General features: G+C 45.4%; 1 protein-coding gene across 2 annotated transcripts; it reads right to left on the minus strand.

The window, feature by feature from the left end:
- Positions 1-5080: 5080 nt before the first annotated feature.
- On the minus strand, positions 5081-16193 carry AP5M1 (adaptor related protein complex 5 subunit mu 1). Of its 2 annotated transcripts, XM_038138320.1 has the most exons (8): positions 16030-16161; positions 9744-10389; positions 8206-8433; positions 7603-7742; positions 6808-6893; positions 6615-6730; positions 6276-6372; positions 5081-5256 (listed from the first exon to the last, which is right to left on the minus strand). In XM_038138320.1, exons 1-8 carry the CDS (start codon positions 16095-16097, stop codon positions 5174-5176), a joined length of 1464 nt encoding a protein of 487 aa, XP_037994248.1. In that variant the 5' UTR covers positions 16098-16161; the 3' UTR covers positions 5081-5173. The 2 variants fall into 2 exon arrangements, with proteins under 2 accessions (XP_037994248.1, XP_037994247.1); XM_038138319.1 differs by lacking the exon at positions 5081-5256 and having other exon boundaries at positions 6615-6725; positions 16030-16193.

Here is a 16193-nt window from a genome sequence, read left to right on the forward strand (position 1 = left end):
GCAGCTGTTTCTTCTTTAATTGTGGCAGCAGACTCAAAAGAAAAGAAAGGTCCAGCCTTAAAGATGAGTAAGGAATACAAAATAGCTCAGGATTAGTTGTGGAGTTCAAAGGTCGCTAATTACACTAAGGAGTTCCCAGACACAGGGAAAACATTAAACAGGTCACCTACCAAATGGGAAACAGACTTTGACTTCAAAAAAATAAAGAAAAAGGAAAAAGAAAGGTCCTGAAGAGATAGGTTTCTAGAGAAAAATCAAAAGTGACCAGCTGATCTCACTGGGGAGAAAATGGGTTGGGTTTAGCTCTCTGCTGTTACGTGTCTCTACGAATGGCATCAGGCTTTCAAAAAATTATCTAGAGCTCGACCAGGCTTCTTGGAGGCCTCATAAAAGCAAGAAGGAGAAAAGGAGGCAGGCCTGTGGCTTAAAATATCTGATTTTCAGTTGCACTGTGGGTCAGGAGTCCTTAGGAGAAAAGCATCCCTGAGGGTTGAGATCTCCCTGTAGTATTTGGCTTGGCTTGTTGAGGGTGTGGCATCCAGGGGCACAGGTGCATCTTTAATGGGAAGCCTTTGGAACAGCCCTTTGAGGACAGTGAGGTTTGGCTGGGGGAGCAATGGGCCATCCCAATCCTTGGGAGAAGCACAGCTCCTCTCCTTTCCAGCTCTTCCCTGGCTCCCTTGATTTGGGGTGGAGTGGTGGCACTGCTGTGCTCCTCACATGCAGCACTGCAGTTCCAGGGATGCTGCTTTTCCTGGGAAAGCCTCTTGGGAATACTGGCTGGGTGTCCTGCCTGCTGCAGGGCTGCAGTAACATCCCCACAGTCCTTTGGATCTGGGTGTGGGTGGAGAGAGACACTGCTTTAATGCCAGCCTGCTCACAAGAGAGAGAATCCCCATTTTTAGGGGAAGAGAGCCCCTTTTTTTCCCTCAGGTCCTGCTCATCTGCAGGGGGAATTACCACCTTATTGAATTATCACCTTATTGAATTACCACCTTATTGAATTATCACCTTACTGAATTATCACCTTATTGAGTTCCCACCCCATTCCTGCAAAAATCAGCAGATTGGTGCATCTTAGGGCAACAGGGGATTTGGGGAAATTAGGAAGAGGAATTTTAGGTGGTCAATGAGTGGCACCTATCTCCATGCTGGGGGTCCCCAGGATGTCCAGTGGAGTCACAGTCAGAGTTAAATCTCTGTTCCCTGAACCTGAAGTGTTGTATTGGGTTTGTGTGGCAAGATTTTGGTAGCAAGAGGGGAATTCAGGCATGGGACTGAAATTTAGGAACGATCCCAAGGTGCCCCTGTGGGATTCCCAATGACAGCCATACAGAGCTCCAGCACTTTTCCAGGGAAACTTGCACTTCCCAAACTGGGATCCACAAAATTCTCATCCAGTGTCTCATTTGGGGTCGAGGGCTGCAGGGATTTCCCACCATGGTGCTCTCAGGATGCATTCAGCTTTGTGTGGGCTTGGTTTTCCCCACTGTAAAAGTGGGGAAATAAAAGGTGTTGGAAAGGTGTTAAAAATAAAAAAAACCTTTTATTTTGTCTGTCCCCTAGGGATGAGAGAACAGGGAGGTGGTGGTGAGGGAGTCAGCAGAAGTAGTGAGGGACAAACATGGATTTACAAACTCTCTTCTGGCTTAAATCTCAGCAGGGCTTGTACAAATAGGACAAAGTGTGGCCAATTCCTGGGACAGCCATGGAATGTTTAATGCCTCGTTTTTTTTCAGGTTTACTGTAACAAATGGCCACAGCGATTAATAATGGTAAAAACAGTAAAAAAATGCAGAGGTGGGAAAGGCTGAATTACATGAAAAAAAGTGACAACTTCCAAATTATCTCAAGGAACAAGATTTACCCCAAAGTTCTTGAGGAACTGGCATAAACCATCTTGGAGCTGTCACCAAATACCTTAGGGGAGGAAAGGGCTTCCAGAAAATTGGAAAACCATCAAATTACTGAGTAGTGATCAGTGACAGATTTGACAACATGGAACTGAGTTAGGGGGACTCATTCCCTTCTGTGGCGAGAGGAACAGGAATTGCAGCTTCTCAACCTCTGGGCACCTCAGTGCAAATTCCCCATTCCCTCTACACCTTCCACAAGTGTTGAATAAAACATGCTTGATGAGGGCTTCCCAACACCACTGGATTTGGAAACCTAAGCCATTTTTGCTGCATTTAGTGGGTTATACATGGATTTTGCATTATGTTAATTTCTTAGAGGTCTGTTCCATCAATTCTCATTGCCAACTAATGTTCAGTCTCACCTCAAAAGCTTTGACAGGGTGTATTTGCTTTAAATTAATTTTAATCACTGTTTCTTACATTACTTCCAAATTTTAATGAAATGAAACAAATTAATTTCACTAATGAGGTGAATTCCATATTAACTCCTTAATATTTATACTTTTTTGTTTTTTTTTGTGGGGAGGGAATTGTCAGGTTTGCAACCCATCATTGAAGTCCTTACCTTTATTGTTTTCATTTCTTTGCATCTTAGTTTTCTTCTGGACCTCTAAAACAAAATACAAAGTCTGGAGAACCCCTTGGCCAATTCTTTTGGAAAGCCTTTGTGCCAAGTTACCTTCACAAAGATCTCATTTAATCTATGCCTGTGACAAAATTATAAATAGAAGCACTGCAAGCAGCAAACACTCTGGTAGAAGAAAGAGCACTCCGTACCAAAAGAAAATTTTGGGTTTTTTTTTTTCCTTTAATACATTTTTAAAGAAACTGTTGTATTAAAAACTTGGTTATTTTGTTGAAGAGCTAAAGGAATGCCACTGAACTTGGTGACCTTTAGAGCCCAGCAGAACCTCTGTTAGGTACCAGCTCTGCCCTGGGAGTCCTCATGCGAGCTCTACATCAGATCTTCCTGATTCAGGGTTTGAGGGGCTTTTCTCCTTTCATAAAACAGGACAAGGGGTCAGAACAAATAAAGAAACAGTGAAAATATCTGGGCAACTACAGAGGGAACAGAGAAACACAGAAAGGTTTAGTCATCTGTAACTCCTTGAACTCTTCCCATGTTATCTACCCAGTGTCTCCCAACTTAGTGAGTTTATCAAGCTGAGTTTACTCCTTTCCTACCCTATTAATGTTTAGGGAAGGTCCATAAGCATGAAGGATCCATTTGGGCCCTTCCCAAAGGCCAGGAGAAGCTCCCCCACTGGCTTCTCCCCAGTGTGGGAGTCCCACAGGGGTTGCACAATGCTGGCTGAAGCTGTGTGCCTTTAACCTGCTGTGTTTTGCTGCCTTTCCCTTTCCGGGTGCTTCCCAAAGAACTGGTTGTGCTGCACACTCACATCTGCACAGAATCTCTGCACTCTTACACAGGCAGACAGAGCTCCTTCCCCCACCTTTCTCACTACTGAGCTGTCCCTGGGCAGAGCACTGCAGCAATTACAGTGCAAATTGTAAGCAATTTTGGTAACAAATTGCAAACCTTGATAACACATCAAAACAGGTGACGGCTGATGTGAGGTTGTGAAAAACTGCTCAGGGCTAGGAGGGAAACATCACCTGCCCTACTGAGTGTGTGCAAAGCAGTTCATCTTCTCCATTCACAGCTTCTGTGAAATCAATGGCGTTTTTAGCTTACCAAAGCAGAGCCCTCCATTCCTGAGCACCTCAACTCCCCCTAAGCATGAGAGTCAGAGTCATGGGCAAGAGGGAAACAAAGGATCGGGATTTAGAAGAATCCCTTTCTATTAAGTGCAAAGGGTCTCCTAAAATACCACTAATTTAGGCAGTGCCATTGTTTCCCAGAATTTACTGGGGAGTGTTTGAGTAAGAAAAGCCATTCCCTGCAGAGTGCTGCTGGGCAGAGCAGAGCTTCCACATTTCTCATGGGTGGGTGGAAGGCAAACTCCACGGCCTGGTGTCCAGAGCAGGCTCTAAACCCTTCTAGCAGAGAGAGCTCCCCTTCCCACTCACTCTGTGGTCTCCAGGGACATGGACAATCCAGCAAAGTCCTGGGCAAAGTCACAAACTCACCTTGCTGCTGAATAAAACAGACACATCACCTGTGTGAAACAGGGCACAGCTCTGTTTCAGATTTGTTTAAGTTTGCACAGCAGTTTCAGCTCAACAGCGTTTTACAAGAAGGAATCCACCCTCTAGAACATTTAACCAACCCATCAGATTACTCTATCAATCTAAGTATTTTTTCAGATTATAGCTTAAAACTTCCCTCCTTGCACAATCCCTGATCTGAGTTACCCCACGGAGCACAGTGAGACATGAGACAGGGCAGGAGCAGCTCTGTTAGGAATCAGCATCCTCTGCTTTTGTGCTGCTCTCGAGGTTCTGGCACCTCCTCACCAGCCCTTCAGAATCTGCATTTCCTGGTAACTCTCCTAAAGTCCATTTCCTGTGTTCCTGCAGATCTCAAAATTAGAGGTTTGCATCTGTAAATTGAGATTTTTTTTTTCCACCTACTTTTCCGGGAAAAACAGCTCAGTGATGGTTTCTGGAACCTCCAGCAAACTTAGCTGATTTTGCCTACTCAGGACCAGTCTTGTGAGCTGGAAAACCCAGCTCACACCTCTGCTTTCAGAGCAAGCAGCTCACAGGCACGTGTGCAAGGGAACTCCCCACTTCTGCTGGCAGAGGCAGTAAAGATTCCTTCAGTAAAACTGCCTCCACTTTCAGAAGTGCTGCTCATGCCATATTCCTCCTCTTGACAATCCTTGTGAATTACTGACTGGTGTGTATTCTGTACACATCTTGTAAAAATAACAGAACTTCTGCTTTGAACTGTTCTCTGAATCTGGAGTTTGCCGAGATTCTTGTGACTTCAGGACAGGAATAGGATGCTGAAACCTTTCCCATCCTGCAATGGGAAACCAGTGAAGTAACTGGGAATCTCAGTGTAACTGCAACACCAGGGACATATTTTGTACCAGTAAAGTTAGAAAGGAAAGTAAGATCAGCCACAGCAAGTACATTTCAAATTGGCCTCTCTAGGCTGTCAGGCAGAACTCAACCATTTAAACCCAACTCATGTTTTTAAGACTAGTGACCTCTTGGTTTCCATCAAGAGAAATTTTTAAGAACACAAAGAAAGCAAAAGTGCTGAAGAATATTTATTTTACTGTATCATGACATGAATCTCATTAACACTGTGCTTTGTTTAAATATAAAAATTATTCCCAAGTGCATTAGTCAAGTAAGGGTTTGTACACCATAGGTGCTGGTGCTTTGGAATTCCAGATGTAGTAATCAGAAGAAATCAATTCCCGGGCTAAAGGGAAAAAACAGGCAAGAAAAATAAGCATTACAGGGTGCCTCACAATCAGACATTCCTTCATCCAAGTTAAGTGACTACTAATCCATTCTTACCAGTTTACAGAAAAGGTATAATGGCCTCTTTAAACTGTAAGACTCTTACTATTATTTGAAAATCGTTTCTGATAATGAGACATTTAAAGTCTCAGCTTCAATTACCTTTACTAATGTATCAGTCATGAGCTTAAAATTCAAACAGAGGTTAAGTCAAAAGCAGGTGGATGGCTTGGATTTTGTTCAATGAATATAAATTGCACACTCAATATAAAACATGAAAATGCTGCTTTTTCTGTGTTACAATTCAGGGCTGAGTGTGACCTGTCACAAAATTAACAGTGTAGACCATGCTTTTCAAAAGGCATTTACAGAGTTCTACTACCATGACTGGCAGAAGTTGCAACAGAGAGACAGCTACAAATAAAAATGCTTCCATCAGGCAGAGCTGCTCAGGTTTAATGAGTGCTTTCTGTGGGCCGTTTAGGGTACTTTTTGGTGCAAGCTTGGCAGTGCTCATGTGTTACCAAAAAGCAGATTTGAGGTCTGCTTCACACATTCTGTGTAGAGGCACATCCACCAAGAGGTGCTGGTGTGGTGACACTGACACCAGCAGTGTCACCTTGCATGCAGGAGCTGAGTTCTGTACCTAGGTACCGCCAACCCACCCAAAATGCCTCTGACAGAGGTGTCCTAAACAAGAGGCCAGATTAGGGAGGATCATTCCCTGTGTCCTCCAAAAAAGTTCTGCCATTATGGAGAGCATAGGAACCAGCACAGGGCAGAGGAGAGAGAGCCCCAGAGAGGCTGACTTTGTAAGAGCTCTCATCTCAAAGGGAGAGCCTGTCCCTACTCCAGGGATGCTTTAAACATCCCAAAAAAACCCCAACTCAAAAGCAGAGTAGAAAAGTCCAACTTTAGTTATGGAATTTTAGTCACTGATACCCAGTTCCTAACTTCAATTCAATTTTAGCAACTCACATGCAGTAATTTTGGGCTTCCCTGGAACAAAGATCTGAACAGAATGCTGGTCTACGTAACATCCAGTAAGCGTAAAGTCTGGGATCCTAAAATACAGCTACAAAAAGAGAGAGAAAACACAATCAGATGCACATTGTCACCCTTGCTGTGAAATCCTGGCAATCTGTGTCACATGCTCTGTGTGTGCAAGGGTACTCCAAAGTGACAGGATGTCAAATCCTCTGGGCAGGAAAACAAACGTCCATGCTGAGAATGTGAGATTTTAAATCACTGTATCTTCAATTGAAGAGAATAAAAAAGTGGCTACTAAGGCCTCTTTTCCCAGAGCCTGTGACTTACTTTGACATAAGCAGTGTTCCCAGTGCACACATAATCAGTCGGGTGCTCTTTGCCTGCGGTGCCAAAGGACACAGTTCCAGTCAGAGAAACCTCCAAAGATTTGGGGAACTTCTGTCCTAAAGGCAGAGACAGCACCCGTTAGATGTCACACAGCTGTGCCCAGGAAGGGCAGTCACAGGGGGGAGGTCCTTACCAATGACCCAAACCAGGAGGCTCTTCTCCCGGGACAAATCCAGCTGGCCATAACTAACTTTGTACTCTAACTGAGCAATGGGGCCCCTGCATGGGAGAGAGGAGAAATAAAACCACTGCAATTACAATCATTCAGCATTTGTTAATGCCAGTGTTGTTACAGAAAGCCAGGAAATGCTGACAGACATGATTTGTGTGCACACAGACCAATCACACCTATCTGAGCACAGTGCTAATTTATGAGAAGAAATTACAGAGCAGGAGGAAATCACTGTGCTCTCAGCCCAGTAATCAGAAAGGAGCTGTTGATGTTTTAGTGCACTGATAGGGTTTTACTTACACTATGATCAGCAACTTTGTATCATTCCATCTTTGAATTTTCATGATAATTAGGTGGCAGCACGGTCGTGGCAGCTGTCAGAGAGGCTTAGATGAAAACTATCGTTTTAATTTGAAATAACTATATTTTTAATAAGCTGATCTGCAGCTAGGATTAGCAGTCTTAAGGAACAGGTAACCCTGGCTTGGAAGTGATCTCCAGCTTAATCCACCTGGGGGATTGTGGCAGTGTTTCACACGAGAAGATACCACAGGGAAACAGGATGAGCAACATAAGTGTTTGGAATGTCACCAAATATTCTGGTATAATTCTGTATTCCACCTCATTTCACCAAAGTTGGCGTTCACTGGTAGCACCCTGAGGGAGCATAATCTGTTATACAGACTCCTGACAAGCTCATTTTGGGAAGATAACAGAGAAATGGAAGAAATTTATTTAGGCTTTCTTTACTCTTACCTGTTGAAGAAAGGTATACGAGCTTCACAGTACTCAAAAGAATTCTTTATGCTTTCATGCAGCTTTAAATTCACTGTTATTTTTATCTGTGATCCCTCTTCAACGAGTTGGTAACATCCCAAAATTGGTGGAACAGGAACCTAGAAAAAACTACATTCATTCTCAAGATATATTAACACCATCACCACAAGATCAGTTATACACTGTTTTCATTGATAAAGAACTTTAAAAAAGACCCCAAACACATATTAATTAGTGACTGTGCTAAACTCTTCAGGCTGCTGGATAACAGAGACTCCAGGGGCATGCACTTGACATCTCAGCCTGGATATCATTTCCCTAATTTAAGCATTTAAGTGGCTGATTTAAAGTAAGAGCAGCATTGCCAAGCAAAGAGATCAGTAACTCCTGAAGGTGACTCAGGCAACTCAAGTCCTTAAGTGCCTTCCAAGCAGTATATTACATAAAAACCATTTTATATAATGTTTTATTATCTATATTAGGCTCAAACTCACTGCAGCATGCCCATGGGGGCTGATGCCCACACAGGTGCTGTCATTTCTGTTGGAACACGAACAGAAATAGTTGGGAGTGTGCTGTTACCTGGGAAGTGTAGTAGCACAGGTTGAAGGAATCTGAAGGAGGAATGAAAGGGAATTTGTAAGGTCCATTGTACACAGAATCATGCAGGGGCTCAGCACTGGTGGACGTGAGCATGGCAGGGTCCACGGATGTCACACAGTGATGGACCACGATGTCCTGCAGCGGGGGCGCGTTCGTCGGGAGCGTCAGGCTGAGGGTGACGTGTGGCGCAGATCCCTCGATGTCACACTTGGCAAAAGGAAGTCAAGACATTATTCTAAAGTACCTGAATTGAGTCACAACTTGATTATTCACAAATAAACCACTTGATTATTGACAAATAAACCACATTTTTAGCATTAAAAATAAATAAAATCCCTACCAATTTTCAGTTGGCTTCGATCATTAGTACTAACCACCAGTACTAAGACATTGGTCTCACACACTTGCTGACAATTTAATTAATTAGGTTGTTTTTACAACACCCACTTAATGGATTCCAGCATGTTCTGGATGGCCTCTGTGGTCCCATGCCGGCTCTGTCACAGCACAGTGTCCCTTGTCCCATCCCCAGCAGGCCAGGATCACACCTTCTTGTGTAAGACCATCCACCCACCCTGCAAAATGGCCTGGGAATTGTGCCCCTGAGAGCAGGAAGCTGCTCACCCACACAATCCCTACCAGCATGGCAGGTGGGAAATGACCCAGGCTTTGGAAGTACAGCATTTAGGCTGGCCTCCTTTGGAGAGGAGATTCCCACTGCATGCAAATAATTAAATTACCACTTTATTAACAGGTCTCTCTCCTTGGAAAGCACTGGCAGTTACAAATACAGTGTGCCAAGATAATATTGTGTGCTTCCCAAGCACAATTTAGAACAGAGAATGAATGACAGTACAAATTATTGTAACAAATTTTAATATCTTTCATAATTATTATGGATGTATTTAGTCAACAGTCCCCAGTTTGCAATATTAAACAATGAGATATTTTAATATTAAACAATGCCCAGGGAAGCCCATCCTTGGAAGTGTTCAAGGCCTGGTTGGACAGGGTTTGGAGCACCCTGGTCTAGTGGAAGGTGTCCCTGCCCATGGCAGGGGGTTGGAATGAGATGATCTCTAAGGCCCCTTCCAACCCAAACCATTCTGGAATTCTACAATGAAAACCACTGTCACATACAAACCATCCAGAATAATTATACAACCAGTTTCTCTCTCCAGGTTCTTTATCGACTGTTATGTCATGAAACACCAGCATTTGTGGGATCAAAATGTTATTGTAGTAGAATAAGGAAGAGCAGAAGATTAAACTTTCATTTGGCAGCAAAAATAATTTAAAATGATCATGCAAAGACACTTAGACATCTCAGGCTGGATATATTTTGTCTAATTCAGGCATTTCACTGGTTCTTTTACAGTAAGGGCAGTATGGCCAAGCAGTCAAAGGTACCAGTAACTCCTGAATGTGACTCGGACAACAAAAATCAGGAAGATTTTCAACTCAATACATCATTTTACATCAAATGAGTATTTACTTTGCACATCAAACGCTCTCACCTTGCAGTTCACAGCTCCATAAACTTGCCACGTGTCCACCACATCCCTCTGGTCATACTGCATGCACTTGACCTTCTCAGTGATGCACACATGAACCTGGGGCTTGCCCTTGTAGGTGCCGGATCTCCAGGCTGGCTGCTCCTTATCCGCAGGCATCTCCTGGATGTCCTCGAAGGAGCTGTTCAGGCTGCAGATGTTGGTGTTCAGGGGGGTGCCCAGGGGACAGGCCTGGATCAGCAGATTCCGGAGCTGCCCGACCTTGGCGCTCAGCTCAGCCTCGTTTTTGCAGCTGGGAGAGACGTAGTCCATGATGCCCAACAGGAGAGCCAGTCCCTGCGAGAGCCCGCCGACGGTGAGGAGGGGCGGCCGCGGCTCCAGGCTCCCCTCCACCAGCGGCACGCAGGCGTAGATGAGGCCGCTCTTGTGGAAGGCCAGCACGGGCCAGAGCTCCCCCGCGGCGGTGGACACGGCATGCACGCAGGAGTGGTTGATCCTGGCGCAGGTGTCCCGCTGCTCCACGAAAACGTGCTCGTCCACCAGCCTCAGCTCGAAGAGCAGGGCCTTGAGGAAGGCGCTGTCCGAGGGGATGGGGACGTGCGTGGAGCCGTTGAAGGTCTCGGCGCGCAGCTCGACCGTGGGGAAGCGCCTGCAGGGAGGGAATTGGAGCGGCTGCTGGAAGCCAGGGCACAGGGAATATTCCTCTGTGTGCTCTGAGGGCTCCTGACTCCCAGACAAGCACTGCCCCTCAGTGCCATGAGCTGCTGGAAGCCAGGGCACAGGGAATATTCCTGTCTGCTCTGAGGGGTCCTGACTCCCAGACAAGCACTGCCCCTCAGTGCCATGAGCTGCTGGAAGCCAGGGCACAGGGAATATTCCTGTCTGCTCTGAGGGGTCCTGACTGCCAGAGAAGCACTGCCTCTCAGTGCCATGAGCTGCTGGATCCCAGGGCACAGGAAATATTCCTCTGTCTGCTCTGAGGGCTCCTGACTCCCAGAGAAGCAATGCTTCTCAGTGCCATGAGCTGCTGGAAGCCAGGGCACAGGGAATATTCCTCTGTGTGCTCTGAGGGGTCCTGACTGCCAGAGAAGCACTGCCTCTCAGTGCCATGAGCTGCTGGATCCCAGGGCACAGGGAATATTCCTCTGTGTGCTCTGAGGGCTCCTGACTCCCAGAGAAGCACTGCCTCTCAGTGCCATGTGCTGTTGGAACCCAGGGTGTCGCCCTGATTTTTTAAGATTTAGCTAAACCTTCTGAAGTTTGCATTATTGTAACAAACTTTCTCACACAATTCTGTAAATAACTTATTGTTTTGCATTCTTTCATGGAAGAGGAGAGATCTGATAGACTGTTAATCTGTCCAGTGTCATTTGGGAGGTGGCATTGTCAGCCTCCAATCCACTGTCACTTTTGGAAAACTATAAATGTTGGAGTCAGAGAATAAACCTCCTTTTCTTTCTTTTCTTCACCTTGAGAGCAGCAGTGTGTGTGTTGTCATTTTGTGTCCTGTAGTGACACCAGGGCACAGGGAACATTCCTCTGTGTGCTCTGAGGGCTCCTGACTCCCATAGAAGCACGGCCTTTAACCTTTGCCCATGGAGAGGACTTCCAAGACTTTGGGATAGACTAGAGTCTACCAAAGTGTGAAATAGATAATAGAGAATAGTGTAGTTTGTCACAGGGTGAGAAATTTAGGTTTTGGGGTTTTTTAGTCTGGAAGTAGATAGGAAGCAAGATGGAGGATTTCGGGCGTTGTCTCAGGCTGCTTCTTCTTCATCGACTCCATTTTCTGCAGTGTTGGTGGCACAGGATGACTGGGTGAGGAAAGCCGCAGTGCAGAGGTTACGTGGACAGACAAGGGATGAGTTATTGGTAGATAGGTGGGAATAAAGCATGTTTTAAGAGTTAATTGGATGAAATAACTTTAGAAGACCTTGAAACTGTACATCTGTAGCCATTTTGCAGTGCTTTCCTGTGTGCTGAGTCTGGTGTAGACGGCGTGCCAGAAATTTTGATAACAAAAAACAAGCTGAAGACTGAAAATGTCCCGTGTGTCTCTCTGTCCTGGCACAGAACTGTTACAGGAGGGTTTCCCCCATCAGGGGAGCCCCCTGTGGGCCCAACCCGCAACGAGAGGGGCAAAACCCATAACGTGCCTTTGTGCCACCCAAAATATCACCCCAAACCAGAGCGTCCAGGGGCAGAACCATCCAAGCCCTGCTCTGGCTGCAAAAGGATTATGAAAATCTTGGGATTACTGATATTGGGTTTCTCTTCATTGTTCAAACAACTCCCCAAAACCCACTGGGCCTAAAAATAACCTCATGTACATGGAAGCCTGCAGCAACTTGATAGAAGCAGTGGTGGGATCAGAACAGAAATCACTGTCAATAAAACCATTCCATGAGTAGTTAGCATTCTTTCTAGCAAGTGTAAACTTTGAGTAAGTACATTCTCATGAGTAAATATCTATTTTTTAAACTAAAATGTGAATCTGTCCATCTATGCTGGCTGTCACACAAAGGTACAGGATTTTTGGATGACAGTAAGGAATGACTCCCACCAGTGCAGAACTTCAAAATATTTCTAAGAGGTGAGATCACACTGAAGACAAGGTCTCAGATATTTAAGAAAATGGATGTTCTAAGTAATAAAATGCAACTACAACAGCTTTTGCCTAGATAGAGTATAGTAGTGCTACAGCTTTGTTGCTATAACAATAATAACAATGACACTAACACTAATAATAACACTACTACTACTAATAATAATAATTCCAAACTGCACCTGTAATATATATGACTTAAAGCTTTTATGACTTCTTCATAATTTCATTTTATCAAGAATTTAAGATGGAATGATAATGTCATGGACAGAGGTTTTGTACAATTTAGAACTCCTACGCTGTACTGATACATATATTTAATTTCAAATTTTCTAGAGATAATATTCGAGGAATATCATATTAACTGTTTAAAACTATATCTGGGATTGTTTTTGTCCTGCAACAGTACTGTTTCTTAAAGGAGAGTGGGATGAATTTCTTTTCAAGGTAACCTAAATTCATTGAGAGGAACTGAGGAGTTGTCTTTTAATAAATAGCTGAGAAAAGAAAAAAATATTAGTTCCATGAATGCACTGGTTTTGCCCTGGTTTGGAACTGCAGACTCCCCTGAGTGTCTCTTACATGAAGTTTGCTGACAGTCTGGCTTTCCTACATTCTGTTTTGTGGATTCCCTCAGCAGTAATCCACAGACCCTCAAAGTGCCCCTCACAGGTCACACACACAAAATTAAATCACTTTATGGATCATCTTGAAGCAGATGCTCTCAGATGTTTGTTTGCACTCAGAGCCATGATTGCATGCCACCTTGGGAGGAAAAAAAACTGCACAGATATATAAAGGCCCTCATTTGTTGTCCTTTTTTTACCACCTTTTTAAGGACACGTTGACAGTCTATTTCCTAAACTGCCATGGAACTTGCAACCCCAGCAACGTGGGACTTTGTTATATCTATGACCTCCATCTGCAGCACTTCCCTCCTGCTCCTGAGCACTTCCATGGATCTTATCCTGTTGCCTCTAAGTCCCACCTACATCATCTTCTCTTAACTGAGTAGCTGCAGGCAGCTACACTTCCTCAGGCTTATTTTCAGTGACTGTGCTTTTTTTTCTTTGATTCCTAATCAGGCATCAAAGGCTTTTGGGGTTGTTTAATTATTTTTTTTTTTGGTAAGGGAAAGGCAAATATAGACAGAGCAAAGCCAGAGCTACAAAACTCGTAAACAGGATACAGATGAGAGCAGAACACCTCCCTGTGGTCTCACATTTTATTCTGAAGGGCAAAGAAACAAAGTGGGTTTACAGCTCTAAAATTTATGAGCCTTTGCAGAGCCAGGGTGTTGATAAGAGGCTATGTGTAGCCTTGGTGAGCAGCTCTTATTTTTGGCCAACATTTCCAAAACAAGGGAAGAGGAGATATTTCAGTCTGGTTTTGTCTTAGTCAAGTCCCAGTCTCTCTGCTCCATTTGCTGAAGCTGTCCCTATACAACAGCAGCCTCCTCCCAATGAATTTCACCATCTGAGTCATTAGATCATTTGTTAGCCCTTCAGATCCCAGTTTTGTTTTTCAGTATTCCCTTCTAGAAAGTGATGCAAACTTTAAAAAAAGAGATGAAAGTTTCCAGGGATGAATGAGCTTCGGTGACTCAAGAGAGAGACCATCCTTGTTGCCTGAATTAAGTTATGATCAGCTCAAAAAAAAAAAAGGGGGGGGGGGAGGGGAATGCTTTGATGTCCCCCATGTCTTCTGTGAGGTCAAAGATCAGGGCTCACGTATCTCCAGCTGAGTGCCTAAGTCCTGAAACCAACAGTTTCCATGTGATCCGGGCATTCTTTATATTGTCTGCGTGCTTTGTCGAATTTAAGGTCAGTTAGGAGGATAAACTTGGGGCTTCCACAGCCCTATTATTTCCTCTGGGAACTTGAAAGATCTAAGTCTGGAAATCACTTGAAGCAGCGAGGATAGTTTGCCCTTTTCAAAGGAGTGCTACTCCTTGTCTCTGGCGCTCACTGTGTGACAAGTCACTTCAGACACCCCTGTCACCAGCCCCCCTGCTCCGTGGTGATTACACTCTCCGAGGTTTTGGGGACAAGGCTTTCTCTTTATCTGTGTTTGTAGAGGGGAGGCCTCATCTCTAGTCCTGTAGGTAATACAAGGACCATAATACTAATCCTAAAACAATCAGAGGAGTGTCCAATGGAGAGATCTGTCTGCACCTGAAGATGGAAGATAGTCTACTTACTCTTTTCTTGGTTTTTTTCTTTTACTCCTAGGTTCTCTCTTTGGTTTTACTGAATTCAGAGTAGGGACTGTCACTTTATCCAGGTCTTTGTTTTTTTTCCCAACAAACTTTCCCTAGCCCCAGTTATTTTTCTTCTCATTGTCTGGATTTCTCTGAAGTCACAGAAGAAAAAAAAAAGGGTAACAAATCTTGCCAGCCTAATAAAAGTAACCTGTCTAGCCCAAAGTCTTCCTTTATACCTGCAAGAATTCTGAATAAAAACTGTTCCTTTGGAGGACTCTTAAGTGTTCAATAACTTAAAAGTCCTCCAATAACTTAAAAAATGTATTTGTATGCAAAAATTAGCATCAAATGGAAAGCTGGATTTCTGTCTGAAAGTATTTTATGTACAGCTACAGAACAACATGAAGAGAATATAAGTAAAAACAAGCAATAATACATGCTTTCTACTTTGCCCATTTTGTTAATCTGACAGTATTTCACAATCACTGCCTTGTCCTTCACCATGTTAAGAAGGAGAAGAGCCGGGAAAATGTTTTACAGTGACAAACAAGAAAGAGGAACAGAGCAAGGAAACTCACGTGCAAAATGCAGAAGCTGAGAAAAAGCTCCCATATTTAGTTAAAAATCACATTACGTGACCCTGATTCTGAATTTTGGAAAATCGGAGTCAGAAACGCACAGCATCCAGCGGCGCTGGGACGAGAGGAGGCATTTCTTCAGCAGCAGATGGTTTTGGTGTTTTTGCATCTGCCCCACAGGGCAGCAGTGTCCCTCAGGACACTCAGACCCCCAGAGCACCCGAACCCCTCAGAGCACAAGGATTTCCTTCAGGACACCCAGACTCCCAGGATTTCCTTCAGGGCATCCAGACCCCCAGAGCACCTGGATTTCCTTCAGGACACTCAGACTCCCCAGAGCACCCGATCCCCCCAGGGCACCAGGATTTCCTCCAGCACACCCAGACCCCCAGAACACCCGAATTCCCCAGGGCACCAGGATTTCCTCCAGGACACCCAGACCCCCAGGATTTCCTTCAGAGCATCCAGACCCCCAGAACACCCGAATTCCCCAGGGCACCAGGATTTGCTCCAGCACACCCAGACCCCCAGAACACCCGAATTCCCCAGGGCACCAGGATTTCCTCCAGGACACCCAGACCCCCAGAACACCCGAATTCCCCAGGGCACCAGGATTTCCTCCAGCACACCCAGACCCCCAGAGCACCCGAACTCCCCTCAGGATCATCCGCGCCCCCTGAGGGCATCCGCTCTCCGCAGGGCGCCCGGTTCCCTCCACAGCACCCGGACCCCCAAGAGCATCCGCTCCCCCCAAGAACACCCGGTCCCTCCAGGGCACTCGGATCCCTCAGAGCACCTGGATCCCCTCTAGATCCATCACCGGGACTCCCCAGGGCACCCAGCCCGACCGTCAGACCTGCCCAGCCCGCCGTGCCCGCGCCCCCTCCCCGTGACCGTCGCTACCTGGAGAAGAGCACGGCGCCGCCGGCCGCGGGGTCGTGCCTGAGGAGCCACAGCGCCCGCAGGGCCATGCCGACGGCGGCGATGGTGGCGACGGTGGCGGAGATGCCGCGGGTGCCGATGGCGGCCGGGGAGGAGCCGCGGCCGCGCCGTGACCGCCCGGCGCA

This window comes from Motacilla alba, chromosome 5 (assembly GCF_015832195.1).
Source record: "Motacilla alba alba isolate MOTALB_02 chromosome 5, Motacilla_alba_V1.0_pri, whole genome shotgun sequence".
Lineage (NCBI taxonomy): Eukaryota > Metazoa > Chordata > Aves > Passeriformes > Motacillidae > Motacilla > Motacilla alba.